The sequence below is a fragment of the Oncorhynchus clarkii genome, chromosome 14 (assembly GCF_045791955.1).
Source record: "Oncorhynchus clarkii lewisi isolate Uvic-CL-2024 chromosome 14, UVic_Ocla_1.0, whole genome shotgun sequence".
Taxonomy (NCBI): Eukaryota; Metazoa; Chordata; class Actinopteri; order Salmoniformes; family Salmonidae; genus Oncorhynchus; species Oncorhynchus clarkii.
In genome coordinates, this window is record NC_092160.1 from 26,096,902 (window position 1) to 26,113,734 (window position 16,833).

General features: G+C 41.5%; 2 protein-coding genes across 3 annotated transcripts; one reads left to right on the plus strand and one right to left on the minus strand.

The window, feature by feature from the left end:
- Positions 1 to 6,630: 6,630 nt before the first annotated feature.
- LOC139366444 (N-acetyllactosaminide beta-1,3-N-acetylglucosaminyltransferase 2) lies at positions 6,631 to 8,226 on the plus strand. Its single transcript, XM_071103928.1, has one exon. It carries the CDS (start codon positions 6,631 to 6,633, stop codon positions 8,122 to 8,124), a length of 1,494 nt encoding a protein of 497 aa, XP_070960029.1. The 3' UTR covers positions 8,125 to 8,226.
- A 481-nt stretch (positions 8,227 to 8,707) lies between these two features.
- On the minus strand, positions 8,708 to 16,828 carry LOC139366448 (eukaryotic translation initiation factor 1A domain containing). 2 transcript variants are annotated; one of them, XM_071103939.1, is made up of 5 exons: positions 16,647 to 16,828; positions 14,074 to 14,179; positions 13,684 to 13,792; positions 11,770 to 11,878; positions 8,708 to 9,801 (listed from the first exon to the last, which is right to left on the minus strand). In XM_071103939.1, exons 1-5 carry the CDS (start codon positions 16,715 to 16,717, stop codon positions 9,561 to 9,563), a joined length of 636 nt encoding a protein of 211 aa, XP_070960040.1. In that variant the 5' UTR covers positions 16,718 to 16,828; the 3' UTR covers positions 8,708 to 9,560. The 2 variants fall into 2 exon arrangements, with proteins under 2 accessions (XP_070960040.1, XP_070960041.1); XM_071103940.1 differs by having other exon boundaries at positions 16,736 to 16,817.
- Between the last annotated feature and the right edge of the window lie 5 nt (positions 16,829 to 16,833).

Here is a 16,833-nt window from a genome sequence, read left to right on the forward strand (position 1 = left end):
GCATGTCCTAGCGGTCCAGGTAGTTGGGTGCATGGGAAAAGAAGCAAGCAAATCGTTTTCCACTCAGTGAAAAGTGTCTTCGTTTTAACATTCAGCAATAAATCCCCTTTTCTCATGTCTCCATTCTTGGAATATGCTAGAAGTTTTTTGCAAGTTTTATCAAAACATACTTGTAAAAAAGAAAAAGAAAAATCCAAACCACCTCTTCATATGAAAATAAATCTTTATTCCTACCATTTTGAAAGTGTTGTCATTCTCTGTCACAAAGAAGAGGCCGCCTCCTTCATTGACCCTCAAAGTGTAGGGGGGATTCTCAATCTTACGTCAGAAGCTAGTTTTGCCTGCCAATTTATGATTGTCTATCAAACTGATAATAATTATTCTGCTTTATGCTGATCCCATTCATCTGTGTGACAGGTAAGGGTCAATCCAGCAAAATAGACTTTGAAAACTTCTAGCCACTAGGTGGCAATATTTTCATGTTTTATCTCTTCCATTTCAGACTCATATTTTCTACCCCAGCAAAGCATATTGCATCCTCACACGTAACCAGTTTCCCTTTTATAGATCAAACAGGTTTTTCCCACAAAGTTTTTCCTTCCTTAGTGTGGTTATTCTCTGATTACGGATAGGTATGATTTTTATTGCCTGGAATATTGCTGGCATGATTCATCTGATCTACCGTTCTACTAGGCTAAACTCCATTACTTAGATGGTCATCTTGATTTGATGCAGTGGTGAAAAAAGTACCCAATTGTCATACTTAAGTAAAAGTAAAGATACCTTAATTATAGAAAAAGACCCAAGTAAAAGGCACCCAGTAAAATACTTGTTGAGTAAAAGTCTAAAAGTATTGGGTTTTAAATATACTTAAGTATCAAAAGTATATGCAATTTCCAAAATATACTTAAGAATCAAAAGTAAAAGTATAAATAATTTCAAATTCCTTATATTAAGAAAACCAGATGGCACAGTTGTCTTTTTTTCTTTCTTTTTATTTATGGATTGCCACAGGCACACACCAACACTCAGACACCATTTACAAACTAAGCATTTGTGTTTAGTGAGTCTGCCAGATCAGAGGGAGTAGGGATCACCAGGGATGTTCTCTTGATAAGAGCGTGAATTGGACCATCGTCCTGTCCTGTTAAGCATTCAAAATGTACTTTTGAGTGTCAATGAAAATGTATGGAGTAAAAAGTACATGATTTTATTTACGAATGTAATGTAGGAAAAGTTCAAGTAATACTACCTAAGTACTACTTTAAAGTATTTTTACTTAAGTACTTTGCGCCACTGATTTCATGACATGCATCAAATAGATAAATGAAGGGCATAATTAGGAGACATTATGGTAGTGATCTCACACCCTCACGCCCAAACTCAGACACACTTCTCAGACAGGTTTAACGGCCTCAGAGAGAGAGGTGATGTTCTCTGTCAAAATGTCCCAGTACTGTGGTATGTGGTTGTATCATCGAGCCCTCTTAAGATCAAATCAAATCAAATTTATATAGCCCTTCGTACATCAGCTGATATCTCAAAGTGCTGTACAGAAAGATGAATGCACTAACTGTAAGTCGATCTGGATAAGAGTCTGCTAAATGACTAGCATGTCAATGTCAATGTAGACACACACGTGATGAATTCATCAGATGTCTCATCTTCTTGTTGAATAAGATCCACCAACTCTGTTTATATTGAATACAGATGTATGGAGCACACCTCATTCCTGAGACGCAGAGAGTACTTATCTCTCAAAGCAAATGGACTGTAGTGAACACATACAGTGGGGCAAAAAAGTATTTAGTCAGCCACCAATTGTGAAAGTTCTCGCACTTATTAAAAAAGATGAGAGAGGCCTTTAATTTTCATCATAGGTACACTTCAACTATGACAGATAAAATGAGAAAAAAATCCAGAAAATCACGTTGTAGGATTTTTTATGAATTTATTTGCAAATTATGGTGGAAAATAAGTATTTGGTCACCTACAAACAAGCAAGATTTCTGGCTCTCACAGACCTGTAACTTCTTCTTTAAGAGGCTCCTCTGTCCTCCACTCGTTACCTGTATTAATGGCACCTGTTTGAACTTGTTATCAGTATAAAAGACACCTGTCCACAACCTCAAACAGTCACACTCCAAACTCCACTATGGCCAAGACCAAAGAGCTGTCAAAGGACACCAGAAACAAAATTGTAGACCTGCACCAGGCTGGGAAGACTGAATCTGCAATAGGTAAGCAGCTTGGTTTGAAGAAATCAACTGTGGGAGCAATTATTAGGAAATGGAAGACATACAAGACCACTGATAATCTCCCTCGATCTGGGGCTCCACGCAAGATCTCACCCTGTGGGGTCAAAATGATCACAAGAACGGTGAGCAAAAATTCCAGAACCACACGGGGGGCCTAGTGAATGACCTGCAGAGAGCTGGGACCAAAGTAACAAAGCCTACCATCAATAACACACTACGCCGCCAGGGACTCAAATCCTGCAGTGCCAGACGTGTCCCCTTGCTTAAGCCAGTACATGTCCAGGCCCGTCTGAAGTTTACTAGAGATCTTTTGGATGATCCAGAAGAAGATTGGGAGAATGTCATAAGGTCAGATGAAACCAAAATATAACTTTTTGGTAAAAACTCAATTCGTCGTGTTTGGAGGACAAAGAATGCTGAGTTGCATCCAAAGAACACCATACCTACTGTGAAGCATAGGGGTGGAAACATCATGCTTTGGGGCAGTTTTTCTGCAAAGGGACCAGGGCGACTGATCCGTGTAAAGGAAAGAATGAATGGGCCATGTATCGTGAGATTTTGAGTGAAAACCTCCTACCATCAGCAAGGGCATTGAAGATGAAACGTGGCTGGGTCTTTCAGCATGACAATGATCCCAAACACACTGCCCGGGCAATGAATGAGTGGCTTCGTAAGAAGCATTTCAAGGTCCTGGAGTGGCCTAGCCAGTCTCCAGATCTCAACCCCATAGAAAATCTTTGGAGGGAGTTGAAAGTCTGTGTTGCCCAGCAACAGCCCCAAAACATCACTACTCTAGAGGAGATCTGCATGGAGGAATGGGCCAAAATACCAGCAACAATGTGTGAAAACCTTGTGAAGACTTACAGAAAACGTTTGACCTCTGTCATTGCCAACAAAGGGTATATAACAAAGTATTGAGATAAACTTTTGTTATTGACCAAATACTTATTTTCCACCATAATTTGCAAATAAATTCATAAAAAATCCTACAATGTGATTTTCTGGATTTTTTTTCTCATTTCGTCTGTCATAGTTGAAGTGTACCTATGATGAAAATTACAGGCCTCTCTCATCTTTTTAAGTGGGAGAACTTGCACAATTGGTGGCTGACTAAATACTTTTTTGCCCCACTGTACAGTCTTGGTTTCTGCTGGGGCAGTGACATAACTGTGTCTCAATCTGTTTAGTCAAGGTTGTTTCTGTCCTTGCTGTTGCAACACACACTTTGACATAATGCTTAACTTTCCATTGCAGTGATTTGGGCATGCAGTTGAGCAGGTGTTTGCACATCTCGTAACTCCAGTTCTACCTGACAGGCATTGAAACCCTCAACAGTCAGCGACAATTAAAAATAAATGCCTGGGAAGATTGTCTATGTACAACACAATGTTCCACAGATAAAGCACTGATACAATGCTGATAACAAACCATTGATTTGTGTTAGATCAAGGTGAAACTGGGAAAATATATATATATATAAACGTTTTATTTTGTCATTTCTGTCAGTTGTGGTAGGTTTAGTATCAACAATGAAGGGAATAGATTTTAAAGATCCACCCCTGTCTCCCTAGAACCTAATTTATCACATCTCAATGGGTGGTCCAGGTGTCCTCTGACATGGCACAAGTGGGGGCTCGGGCCTTTCCTATTTTGTTCTTAATTGCTCCTCTGTTGCAAGAATGACATCAGAGTGCACCATCAGACCAACTCCTTGAATTACAAAACCCTTGAATTTCGCCATTGTGTCTAAAACAAAAACAGTTTTGCTGAAAACATCATCGTTATACCCTTAAGTGTATTTATACTTCCAATATCGTTTTTCAACTGGAAATATAAGAAATTGAGTGGTACTTTATACTAATAAACATCAGTAACAAACGTATGGCATCTCTCTTGTTCTAATTTCTGACGAGTCGAGGGGGAGTGCCCTTCGTGTATATATATATATATACCTGCAACTTTTTTGCTGCATGGGTAAGTTCTTGCTCTACGGCCACGCTGTCGCACAAACGTTTGTGAATGTGGAGGCCACTTCAGGGGACCATTAGGTCTCAGGTTCGTCTGAGAAGACCAAAGAAAATACCCTTACATTTTTTTGTATTATTTTATTAAATAATTTGTGTTTTGGTCGACTTTGTTTTTATATCAATTGGCACACGCGATGGATACATTGGGCATATGAAAAGGAACGCTTAAAGCCATATGGGAAAACGTTCGTTTCAAAAGAATAAATCGAGGTAGGTTATGGTGTAATTTACAAATAATTGAGTATGTTTACATGTACACTAATAATTTGGATTTTTAACTGATTATAACAGGCAGATTATGCAATAGTCATGTAATCACTTTACTATGTTTATCTTAATCAGTGTAAGGTCAAAATCGAAGTAAGCACACCCCGATTAAAACACATGGTTTTCTGAGTCATTTGTCGAATTATTAGGACGTGTACACACCCTAATCGGTGTTCCAACTGTGTATTTGATCTGCGCATGTGGATCAACAACTGAGGTCGTTTTCACCTACAAACTTTATTATGTCCAAACTCTAAATTGTATTGTAACGACCCTGGGTTTATAAGCGCGGAAATCGCCGCACGAGCATGCTTCGCGATAGCCCGCCGGACCTCGGGCTCGAAGGTCGAGGATTCGAGACCTGCTCCCTGCCTGTTTCATTACATTGGTGTCAGAAGTGATCGGACCTCGCATCCACGACAGTGCGTGTTCTTGGCTGGTGAGCGAGGACGCGCTCTTTGAAAGGAGGGAGTTGTGAGTTCGAGACCTGCTCCCTGCCTGTTTCATTACATTATTAATTGGCCAAGGCAGAAGCTATTGTAATTAACTGAAATGTGTGAGTCACACCAGAGAGGAAGACGCGAAGCGAGAGGGAAAACTAGGCCCATAATCATCAAGTGGCGTTTTTTATTTGGCAGGTGACATGGAGCACAGGGCGTGGATTAGCTAAAGAGACTGCAGAGCTCGACGTTCAGGGCTGCCCACCGGCCCGGCAACATCTGTCTAGTACGCCGGGACAGTTAATCTAGACGCCTGGCCCGGCAACATCTGTCTAGTACACCGGGCCAGTTAATCTAGACGCCTGGCCCGGCAACATCTGTCTAGAACGCCGGGACAGTTAATCTAGACGCCTGGCCCGGCAACATCTGTCTAGAACGCCGGGACAGTTAATCTAGACGCCTGGCCCGGCAACATCTGTCTAGTACACCGGGCCAGTTAATCTAGACGCCTGGCCCGGCAACATCTGTCTAGAACGCCGAGACAGTTAATCTAGACGCCTGGCCCGGCAACATCTGTCTAGAACGCCGGGACAGTTAATCTAGACGCCTGGCCCGGCAACATCTGTCTAGTACGCCGGGACAGTTAATCTAGAAGACTGGCCCGGCCAGTAGGCCTAAATGATCAAACTCCAAAACAGAAAAAAGATATATAAAACATTGACGACGTCTGACGTTTCACACTTAGTATCAACCAGCATTCGGTTTCTAAGCAAAACAAATACAAAAACATTCCTTCTGCCTTACTTGAGTGAGCCCCGCCTGAATAGACTACTACTTCCTGGGAACTCTCACCAAGACCCGTCTCAGCGGAAGCAGGAAGCTCATAAATTCATCAACGCACGCATTCAAAAGTGTTCCACCAGCTTTTCCGTCTTTTTTTATATCACAGTGATGTCATTATTAGCAAATAAATGTTTACATAGACCTACACTGTAGAGCTGCTTGCTTGTCAAGAAATGACTATTATTTACGACTATTAAATCGTATTTATGACTATTAAATCACTTGTTGGCTAAATACAAAATGAATATTGTAATAATGCTATTCTGTAGTCAAGGCCTGTGCTATATATATATATATATTTTTTTTTAACAGATTGATTCCAGAAGCTGTTCATGAGCTATGTCGTTTATTTTTCAGCTGAATTTTAACCGTGGCAAGAAAAAAAAAATCGGGAGCACACAACTCATCACACAGCTGATGTCTTCTAATAAGCCCAGTCACTGCTAACATTCCTAAATGCAATCAGCTGCATCATTCTTGGGAGAAGACATGTTTACTGTTGCCTTGTTTCCACTTTATATTTAAATAAGCCTACACATCACACTTCATGTTTTTACATACTTAAAACCATACTAAATTACTTAAAATCAGAAGTAATTATTCTTAGTTAGTCATACAGCTGTATTGACTTAAGTGACAAAAGATTGCAATAAAATCCTCCACCTCTTCCCTCCCCTCCTCTCTCACTCCCCTTATCATTCATCCCTCTCTCTCCTCACAACTCTTACCCATTTCTTCTTCACTCATCTCCAAATGCATCTTGCCACCTCTCGCTCTTTCCTTTTCTCTAGTTAAATGGCGCAATGCCATTGCCGGTGGCGACGGGTGCTCCTGTGCCTGTGCTGTGCTCCCTGTGTCCTGGTAGGATCTTTCTGTGTGTACATCACCCTGGCTGTGTGTTATAGTATGACCACCAGTACAGGCCTGAGCAGCTCTGCCCCTATCCTACAAATTCTACCAGAGAGCTTCATTGCACCAGGGCTTACCAGAAATGACTACCTGGCCCCACACCCCACCAACTCCTTCTGGGACCCCAAGCCCCACGGAGGGGCCCTCTGGAACCGGCTCCAGCTACCCATTGACCGCCATTACAATCCCATCCTGAAGCCCAAATCCAGCAAAGAGCACAATGACCATCTTGATACCAATAATAATAATGCAAACTATTTGCGGCTTTCCCTTCCCACCTTGAGTGCAGGGTTCTCTGAGATCGGGAACTTGACATCTCAAATGGATGATTTTCAGGAGCTGCCCGTGCAGATGCAGATGTTTGTGTACTCCATGCACTTCAGGGACTATCCTGTCCTCATTGAGCCTGCTAAACTGTGTGGACGAGGGCTAAAGAAGGGGCAGGGCCCTCTCCTACTGCTGGCCATCAAGACCCAGGGCCTGAACTTTGAGAACCGCCAGGCCATCCGGCAGACATGGGGCTGGGCGGGGTGGGTGGCAGGGGCGACGGGGAAAGGCGGGGTGGTGCGGAGGGTCTTCCTCCTGGGGAAGAACCATGTAGAACCCCATGTGGATATCAGTGAGATGCTGCAGCTGGAGAACCGCCACTACGGGGACATCCTCCAGTGGGACTTCCACGACTCCTTCTTTAACCTCACCCTGAAGGACGTACTGCTGTGGGACTGGCTCTCCACCCACTGCCCCCTGGCACGCTTCGTCTTTAAAGGGGACGACGACGTCCTGTTGCGGACCCCTGCTCTCTTAGACTACCTCCGGGAGCAGACGATCCAGTCAGGGGGGCCCGGGTCAGAGGGTATGAAGGGATTCATGGTAGGGGATGTGATACGAGCAGCTGTCCCCAACAGAGTCAACTCTACTAAGTACTTTATTCCTGATAGTTTCTATAAGGGGCTGTACCCTCCATACGGGGGTGGGGGAGGTGTGGTGTACTCAGGGGAGCTGGCCCTGCGGCTCAACCGTATCTCCCGGAGAGTTCACCTGTACCCCATTGATGATGTCTACGTGGGCATGTGCCTCCACAGGCTCGGGGTCCACCCCATCCACCACCCCGCCTTCCTCACCTTCGACTTCCCCAAGAAAGAGGGGGTAGAGCAGTGTGCGTACCACACTATCTTACTGGTACACAAACGTAGCCCTGCTCAGGTGATGAAGCTGTGGTCGGAGATAATGACGAACCAGACAGAGTGCAGCAACACCATCCTGAGAATGGAGAAGGAGAAAAAGAATACACTTCTGATAGATCCATTTAGTGTGAAAGACAACGAGGGACAGGAACTTCTGACGGATCCATGGGATAGTTCTGGAAATTCAGCTCTATAGTGAGGTAATCACTGACTGGTTTAAAACTGACAACGGATGGATGGTGATGGAGAAGGAATGCTACCACTTGAGAATAGGGAAGAGCCCGCAGGGCCTTCTGAAAGACCCTTGGGGTATGCCAGAAACTTCCACTCCACACTGAGGTAACCACTGACTAGTTGTTATAAAACTGAAGGTGATTAATTGACTGTCAAGAAGGTATGCTGCCATTTTAGAATGGGGAAGATGCAGGGCCTTCTGGGAGAACAACAGGGTACACCTGGAAACTTCCTCTCATAGTGAGGCATTCAGACTGGCTTTCCTATTATAGAAAACAGACATATGGTGATTGACTATCGAGAAGGTGTGCTGCCACTTGACAATGGCGAACAGTACCAATTATTACTGTAAACCCAACAAATGTTTTTTTTAAATTAATAAACGAGGCTACGTTTGAGAAATAGTAGACTCGCTGTTTTAAAACCGACTCAAATGATAGATGGAGAAAGGTATGCTACCAGCTGAGAATGACCCTGTAATAAGGCCCCACAATGTGAGAAAGGTGGACCTAGGTTTGAGAGAAATACTGAATGTTGACAAAACATTTGTTTGGAAGTATTTATTGATGTATAAACCAGAATGACTTAATTGGTACACAGTCATCTGTGATGAATGTCACTATGAAAGCCATACATGTGCATTGCATACATAGCTCAACTGCCTCCTATTGAACAGGTTTTGGTTCCTTGCTGTGGGCATGAATTCTCATGCTCAGTTTCTGGGCTCGGAGGCTAGTTATGAGAAAAAAAGATATTAAGGGTTTAAGTCAGATTTATGAGGTGCAACAAACATTTTTAGATAAATCAATTTTACTGATTTAACCACTGCCAGTGCATAATTGCCAATTTATCTGAGGTTTGGGTATTAGAAACAGGTTAATGAGTAAATAAATGTGCAAATAACCCTCTGACAAATGTTGTGCACTGTAATGTTTTTCTGAACATTAAACAAAACTTTAATCTTTGATTATATCATTTTGAATCAGACAGACAAATGTTTAAACTAAAAACAATTCTGATGAAAGACCACGATAAAGATTTTATTACACAATCATTATGTACATAAATTATGACAACCTCCTCAGTCAGGAATGTCATGGACCAGTTCAATAATTCCACAATTAACCTCATTTTTAGCAGTTTAGCAAAGCATGCTAATGTTCTTCTCTAGGACAAGTGGTATAAGTATGATATACCTAACCTATTATGTCCATGGGATGCTAAGTTCAACCACCAAATAAATGGTGAAATAGCAGGATTTTCTGTTTGATTGGATTCATGGGGTGGGACTGGAGAGTATAATCCACAACTCATTCTTCAGCAGCAGTGTATTCTGAGGGCGACATGTGTGTAAACATTGTCCACAGCAGTGTACTGTCTCTTGTAAAGATTTCCCCACTAAAAGCTGCTCTCCACTTTATCCTCCTCTTCATCCTTCTCATCCTCACTGTCTTCCTCACTCTCACTGTAGTGGACGTTACAGCGGTTGGTGTTGACGAAGAGATCGCTCTCGTCATCCTCTGAGTCAGTACTGTGATCACTCCCACAATCCTCTACCTTCTCCTCCCTTCTCCCCTCCCTGGGCTGTGGTGCATCTGTTCTCTCTTCCGATGGGGGCTCGTCTGTGAAGGCCTCAGGCCTAACAGAAGACACACAAAAAAATGAAAAATAGTGCCAGCAGAACTCACTTGATTCAGTTATAATTGAACCTTTGTTTAATTGTCTTCTCATTCACAGGTGACATATGAGTCTGTGTGTGTGTGTGTGTGTGTGTGTGTGTCAGAAAAAACATCCTACCACATCCTGTTGGGATTAAGATCATTTGAAATAATTTCTTCATATTTTCACAGGAGCAGTTGAAAAAGAATGTTTGTTGGATGTGGTGGCCTTGTAGTTACTATGGCAAGGTAATAGAAGTGCTGACTAAAATGGGGTTTATTGGCTACATGCGTTTCTGCATGTTATTTCTATTCGTGGATGTAAAGTTGAAGTCGGAAGTTTACATACACCTTAGCAAATACATTTAACTCAGTTTTTCACAATTCCTGACATTTAATCCTAGTAAAAGCTCCCTCCCTGTAAGGTCAGTTAGGATCACCACTATTTTAAGAATGTGAAATGTCAGAATAATAGCAGAGAATGATTTCAGCTTTTATTTCTTTCTCATCACATTCCAAGTGGGTCAGAAGTTTACATATACTAATTGAGTGTTTGGCAGCATTGCCTTTTAAATGTTTACTTTGAGTCAAACGTTTTGGGTAGCCTTCCACAAGCTTCCCGCAATAAGTTGGGTGAATTTTGGCCCATTCCTCCTGACAGAGGTGGTGTAACTGAGTCAGGTTTGTAGGTCTCCTTGCTCGCACATGTTTTTTCAGTTCTGCTCACAAATTTTCTATAGGATTGAGGTCAGGGCTTTGTGATGGCCACTCCAATACCTTGACTTTGTTGTCCTTAAGCCATTTTGCCACAACTTTGGAAGTATGTTCGGGGTCATTGTCCACTTGTAAGACTAATTTGTGACCAAGCTTTAACTTCCTGATGTTTTGAGATGTTGCTTCAATTAATACATCTACATAATTTTCCTTCCTCATGATGCCACCCTCCTGCAGCAAAGCACCCCCACAACCTGATGCTGCCACCCGCGTGCTTCATGGTTGGGGTGGGATGGTGTTCTTCGGCTTGCAAGCCTGCCCCTTTTTCCTCCAAACATAACAATGGTCATTATGGCCAAAAGGTTCTAATTTTGTTTCATCAGACCAAAGGACATTTCTCAGAAAAGTACAATCTTCGTCCCCATGTGCAGTTGCAAACCGTAGTGTGGCTTTTTTTATGGCGGTTTTGGAGAAGTGGCTTCTTCCTTGCTGAGCGGCCTTTCAGGTTGTCGATATAGGACTCATTTTACTTTGGATATAGATACTTTTGTACCCGTTTCCTCCAGCATCTTCACAAGGTCCTTTGCTGTTGTTTTGGGATTGATTTGCACTTTTCGCACCAAAGTACATGCATCTCTAGAAGACAGAACGCATCTCCATCCTGAAGCGGTATGACGGCTGCGTGGTCCCATGGTGTTTATACTTGCGTACTATTGTTTGTACAGATGAACGTGGTACCTTCTGGTGTTTGGAAATTGCTCCCAAGGATGAACCAGACTTGTGTAGGTCTGAAGTCTTGGCTGATTTATTTTGATGTCAAGCAAAGAGGCACTGAGTTTGAAGGTAGACCCTGAAATACATCCACAGGCACACCTCCAATTTACTCAAATTATGTCAATTAGAAGCTTCTGATAGGCTAAAGCCATGACATAATTTTCTGGTATTTTCCAAACTGTTTAAAGGCAGTCAACTTAGTGTATGTAAACTTCTGACCCACTGGAATTGTGATACAGTGAATTATAAGTGAAATAATCTGTCTAAACAATTGTTGGAAAAATGAATTGTGATATGCACAACGTAGATGTCCTAACTGACTTGCCAAAACTATAGTTTGTTAACAAGAAATTTGTGGAGTGGTTGAAAAAAAAAAAAAAATTCAATGACTCCAACCTAAGTGTATGTAAACTTCCGACTTGAACTGTATATACTGAACTATGGGTCCAAGGTGCACTCACCAGAGTGTGAGTTTCTGCAGGTGCTGAATGTGGTCTCTGTAGAGTATGAAGCTGATTTCTCCCCTCACCTTCTCTCCCTCCTCTATAGGGTCTACAATCACATAGTCACCTGGGAGGGGGGAGAGCAATGCCATGTTTACAATAACAACAAACCAATACTGAGAGGAACACAAAGACCTTCATTGTGTTCAGTAGAAACTAATCCAGAGTGTTTCTGTCATTATGACATTGAGGTGGTTGAACCACAAAAGAAAGCACACTGACATACAGGTATGCAGAAAACATATGCAAACTAGCCACTCAAATTCAGGACAATCAGCCGGCTTTAGTGTTTGACTGCCACTGGTACTCCAGGCTGCCTATGTCCAAACAAAGCCTACAGTATCTGGTCTGGGGCGTAAAGTCACAATCTCTGCTGGTCGGCTACTGCGTAACGAACTAGCAGTGCCAAAAGCCCTGGTCTGTCCTAGAAAACCAACGTAAATTACAGCCGTTTACAGCTCTAAAATGGGTTTATTAGTTCTATCACCACAGCAAATTATTTTCAAGTTCACTACAAATCGAGGTATTTAATGAAATAGTGATCCATTCTGACGACTACATTTGTCGAGGTATTTAATGAAATAGTGATCCATTCTGACGACTACATTTGTCGAGGTATTTAATGAAATAGTGATCCATTCTGACGACTACATTTGTCGAGGTATTTAATGAAATAGTGATCCATTCTGACGACTACATTTGTCAAGGTATTTAATGAAATAGTGATCCATTCTGACGACTACATTTGTCGAGGTATTTAATGAAATAGGGATCCATTCTGACGACTACATTTGTCGAGGTATTTAATTAAATAGTGATCCATTCTGACGACTACATTTGTCGTCACACAGGACCACGTGCTGACAGACCAATCACGGACCGGCAGGCTACGAGGAGGCTCGCATCCTCATGCACACGGAATTCATGTGGTATCTGTTATAGATGCCAAAGTCAATAGCAGCGTTGGGTTGATGCGCTCAGGAAGACTGAAAATGACTTCATCGACCATAGTTACGGCCATTTTCACCATGATTCTTAATATGGCGTGATTCAAATACTTCCAGTTTCATTAGAAGTTTTCGATAGGAATACATGGATGACGTCAGCGCTATCACTATCTACTGGTTTTAATGTCTATGGTCCAAATGGTACCAAAAAAAAACATTCTCAGTGTAAACTTAAAGGTGCAATATTTAGAAGTCGCTCCACCATTTCCTAGTTGTACATTGTTTTTTACAAGTTCGCCTAATTTCAGTTTATGCTACAAACAAGCAGCCATTGTGTGAAGAATCATTGTACCATCTAAACTGCTGTAAAAATATATTTTCCATAAGAAAAAATATTGTATTCTCAGCTTGTTTGAAGCTGTTGTACAAAACCGAATGTAAAAGACGCAAAAAAAAGCAGTCACTTAAACTGTTAAGTTTAGTTTTTGCATCTTTTACTTTAGGTTTTTGTACACCAGGTTCAAACAGCTGGAAATCTAATATTTTTGGTTATTGGAAAGATATTTCACAGCGGTTTAGATGGTACAATGATTATCTACACTTAGTGCTCATTTTGTCACAAACTGAAATTAGGCAAAATCTCAGAATTTTAGCCATTTTAGCCAGGAAGTGGCTGAGCGATTTATACATATTGCACCTTTAATAGCGGGAAGCATAGAAATAGGGCACATCGAAGAAGTAGATCTGTTCTGAGACCTGGTTTCAAAGAGATCTATAACTCACAATTCTATTTGACTTTAAACATCTAAACCACAAAGTATATTGAAAAGATAATGGGCCTATATATTTTAAAATAAGATATTTAAAAACAAAACAACGTTATGGTGCCATTTGGGATGCACTCTAGTATAAGGGGACATGTTACCTCTCTTAATCCAGAGGTTCTTGCGGAATTTTGGGGGCATGCTGATCAGGAAGTTCTCCCCCTGAGCCGTGACAGCCTCGTGCAGGTTGTTGCCACGACTACCAAGAACCTGCATGGAGACAGGTACAGAGAGAGGGGATTAGTATGACAAAGAAACTGGTAGAATGTGCATGCAAAAACAGGTAATTAACTACAGGTGCAGCAGAGGTGTGTGTCAGTCAGCTTACATGAAGAAAGACTTAAAAGTTCCCATCCTCTTGCTTCATCCACTGACCCTATCTGTTTGGTAGTCGCTGAATGAGTCTGAATCAGGATGGCAGACATCTAGGCTAGTCTTTGTTGTGTGTGTTCAGTAAAACATCTGTCATGTCTGACAGCACAGATACTAACCCTCACAATCTGTTGGTTCTCTGTAGGTGTGACGTAGTCGTCGAGTGTCTGCTCCTTGACAACATGCTTGCGTTTAGTAGCCTGTGACATCGTTGAAGTTTGCCAGCTGTGGAAAGATCAGTTTTCATCACCACTGTTGTTAGTCAACTGTTCTTTATGGATGTCAGGGGGACAGAATAAGTTACAGATAGCAAACGTCTAATGAGAAGTACAGGCTGCTTAATGCATAACAGGCAGTGGTGACCCATCATTCAGAGCAGTGGCACCCCCACCCATATTTAAGCAAAAATAAATAAAAAGAATTGTGGAGGGGGCTTGCCTGTTTTGCATGTTATTTGGCATTAATACGTGTCACATATCAGTTTGCAAACAATGTATTAAAAAAAAATGTACAGTGGCAAGAAAAAGTATGTGAACCTTTTGGAATTACCTGGATTTCTGCATAAATTGGTCATCAAATTTGATCTGATCTTCATCTAAGTTACAACAATAGACTGTGTGCTTAAACTAATAACACAAATTGTATTTTGTCCATATGGAATACATAATTTAAACTTTCACAGTGTAGGTTGGGGAAAGTATGTGAACCCCCAGGCTAATGACTTCTCCAAAAGCTAATTGGAGTCAGGAGTCAGCTAACCTGGAGTCCAATCAATGAGACGAAATTGGAGGTGTTGGTTAGAGCTGCCTTGTGCTATAAAAAAAACTCACAATTTGAGTTAGCTATTCACAAGAAGCATTGCCTGATGTGAACCATGCCTCAAACAAAAGAGATCTCAGTAGACCTAAGATTAAGAATTGTTGACTTGCATAAAGCTGGAAAGGATTACAAAAGTATCTAAAAGCCTTGATGTTCATCGGTACGGTTAGACAAATTGTCTATAAATGGAGAAAGTTCAGCACTGTTGGTACTCTCCCTAGAGAGAGCACAGTGCAGAATGCTCAATGAGGTTAAGAAGAATCCTAGAGCGTCAATATTGTGGAAAGATGAAACTACAGTTGAGTTGTTTGGAAGGAACACAACACTGTGTGGAGAAAAAAAGGCGCAGCACACCAACATCGAAACCTCATCCCAACTGTAAAGTATGGTGGAGGGAGCACAACAGAATGGCTTCAAGAGAAGAAAATACACCCTCTGGAGTGGCCCAGTCAGAGTCCTGATCTCAACCCAATTGAGATGCTGTGGCATGACCTCAAGAGAGCAGTTCACACCAGACATCCCAAGAATATATTGCTGAACTGAAACAGTTTTGTAAAGAGGAATGGTCCAAAATTCCTTCTGGCCGTTCTGCAGGTCTGATCCACAACTACAGAAAACATTTGGTTGGTGTTATTGGAGGGTCAACCAGTTATTAAATCCAAGGGTTCCCATACTTTTTCCACCCTCCACTGTGAATGTTTACACAATGTGTTCAATAAAGAAATTAAAATGTACAATTGTTTGTTACTAGTTTAAGCACATTTACATTTATTTAACTAGGCAAGTCAGTTAAGAACAAATCCTTATTTTCAATGACGGTAGCTTTGATTGGACTGATCGGACTGATCATGTCAACATCATACTTTCAAAATCTTAGCTAGCAGTCATCATAAATTGAGTCGACATTCTACTGGCAAATCTTTGTCATATGAAGAGAAATAATTTAAATGAATATGCCAGGGAGATATGTATACTGTAGCTAAGAAAGTAATACTAAGTGTATGTTGTGCAGTAAGCTGTTAGTAGCCCATGTGCCTCACCCTAATAATTTGGTCTATTTTCACCCAATTTTCTGACTTGGTGGTGCACAAAATGTTTTTGAGAAATGTAATCATTTAATATTGTAAGTCTTATTTACAAAGACGGCCTAGGGGGAAAAGTGGGTTACCTGCCTTGTTCAGGGGCAGAACTACAGATTGTTACCTTGTCAGCCCGGGGATTTCATCCAGCAACCTTTCAGTTACTGGCTCAACACGTTAACCACTAGGCTACCTGCTGCCCCATACTGGCTATGATTGCCTCTTATCTGCTTGTCGTCTCCTTATACCCTAGTTTGTACATCTCAATTGTCAGTAGAAACCAAATGTGTTAAAGAAAATCAGCCAAAGGGCACTAAATGAGGTTTCCGCTGATAGCCAGGTGTAGCAGTGGCATAGTGTAATTCATGTATGGTTTAGTGTTGTGGTTTTGCTGGCATGCATCCCATTTTTTTTTGCCCCACAAAGATTTACATGTTAAAATCCCCACTGACAACAGCGTAGCATTTCAAAAGGTCAACCCTTAACGACGTTAGTGTGACAGCTAGCTAGCTAACGTTTCCATCAAATGTATGTTTTGTTCGGGCAAAGTAAGTGGCAAGCTGTCCCACGTTAGCTAGCTAACGTTAGCTATGTCAAGCAGAAATGCCGGTATCGTACAAACACAAATGGCTAATTGTCAGAATTATGCTTGCTGTTAAATTGTGAAATTATAGAAGATTAGACAATATATTATTTACGTTGTAATTATAAGTATTGGTAGCTAGCTAGCTAACGAGCAGTTTTCACTAGAGTTAACACGCACATACACTTAAAATGAGCAACTTGCTACATACCGTGTAAATCTGAACTGCAAACAATGTGTATCTTTACTGTAGGTCAAAGATTCTGGATTGTCAGATGGCATGTGAACTTTGAAAAATACCTGTTATATCAAATATTAGTTTCCAGCAGCCAGTAAACGCATGTGCTTCCTTTCCTTTTAGGCACTGCTGACGTAGGGATTCTACTCCAGTTGCATTC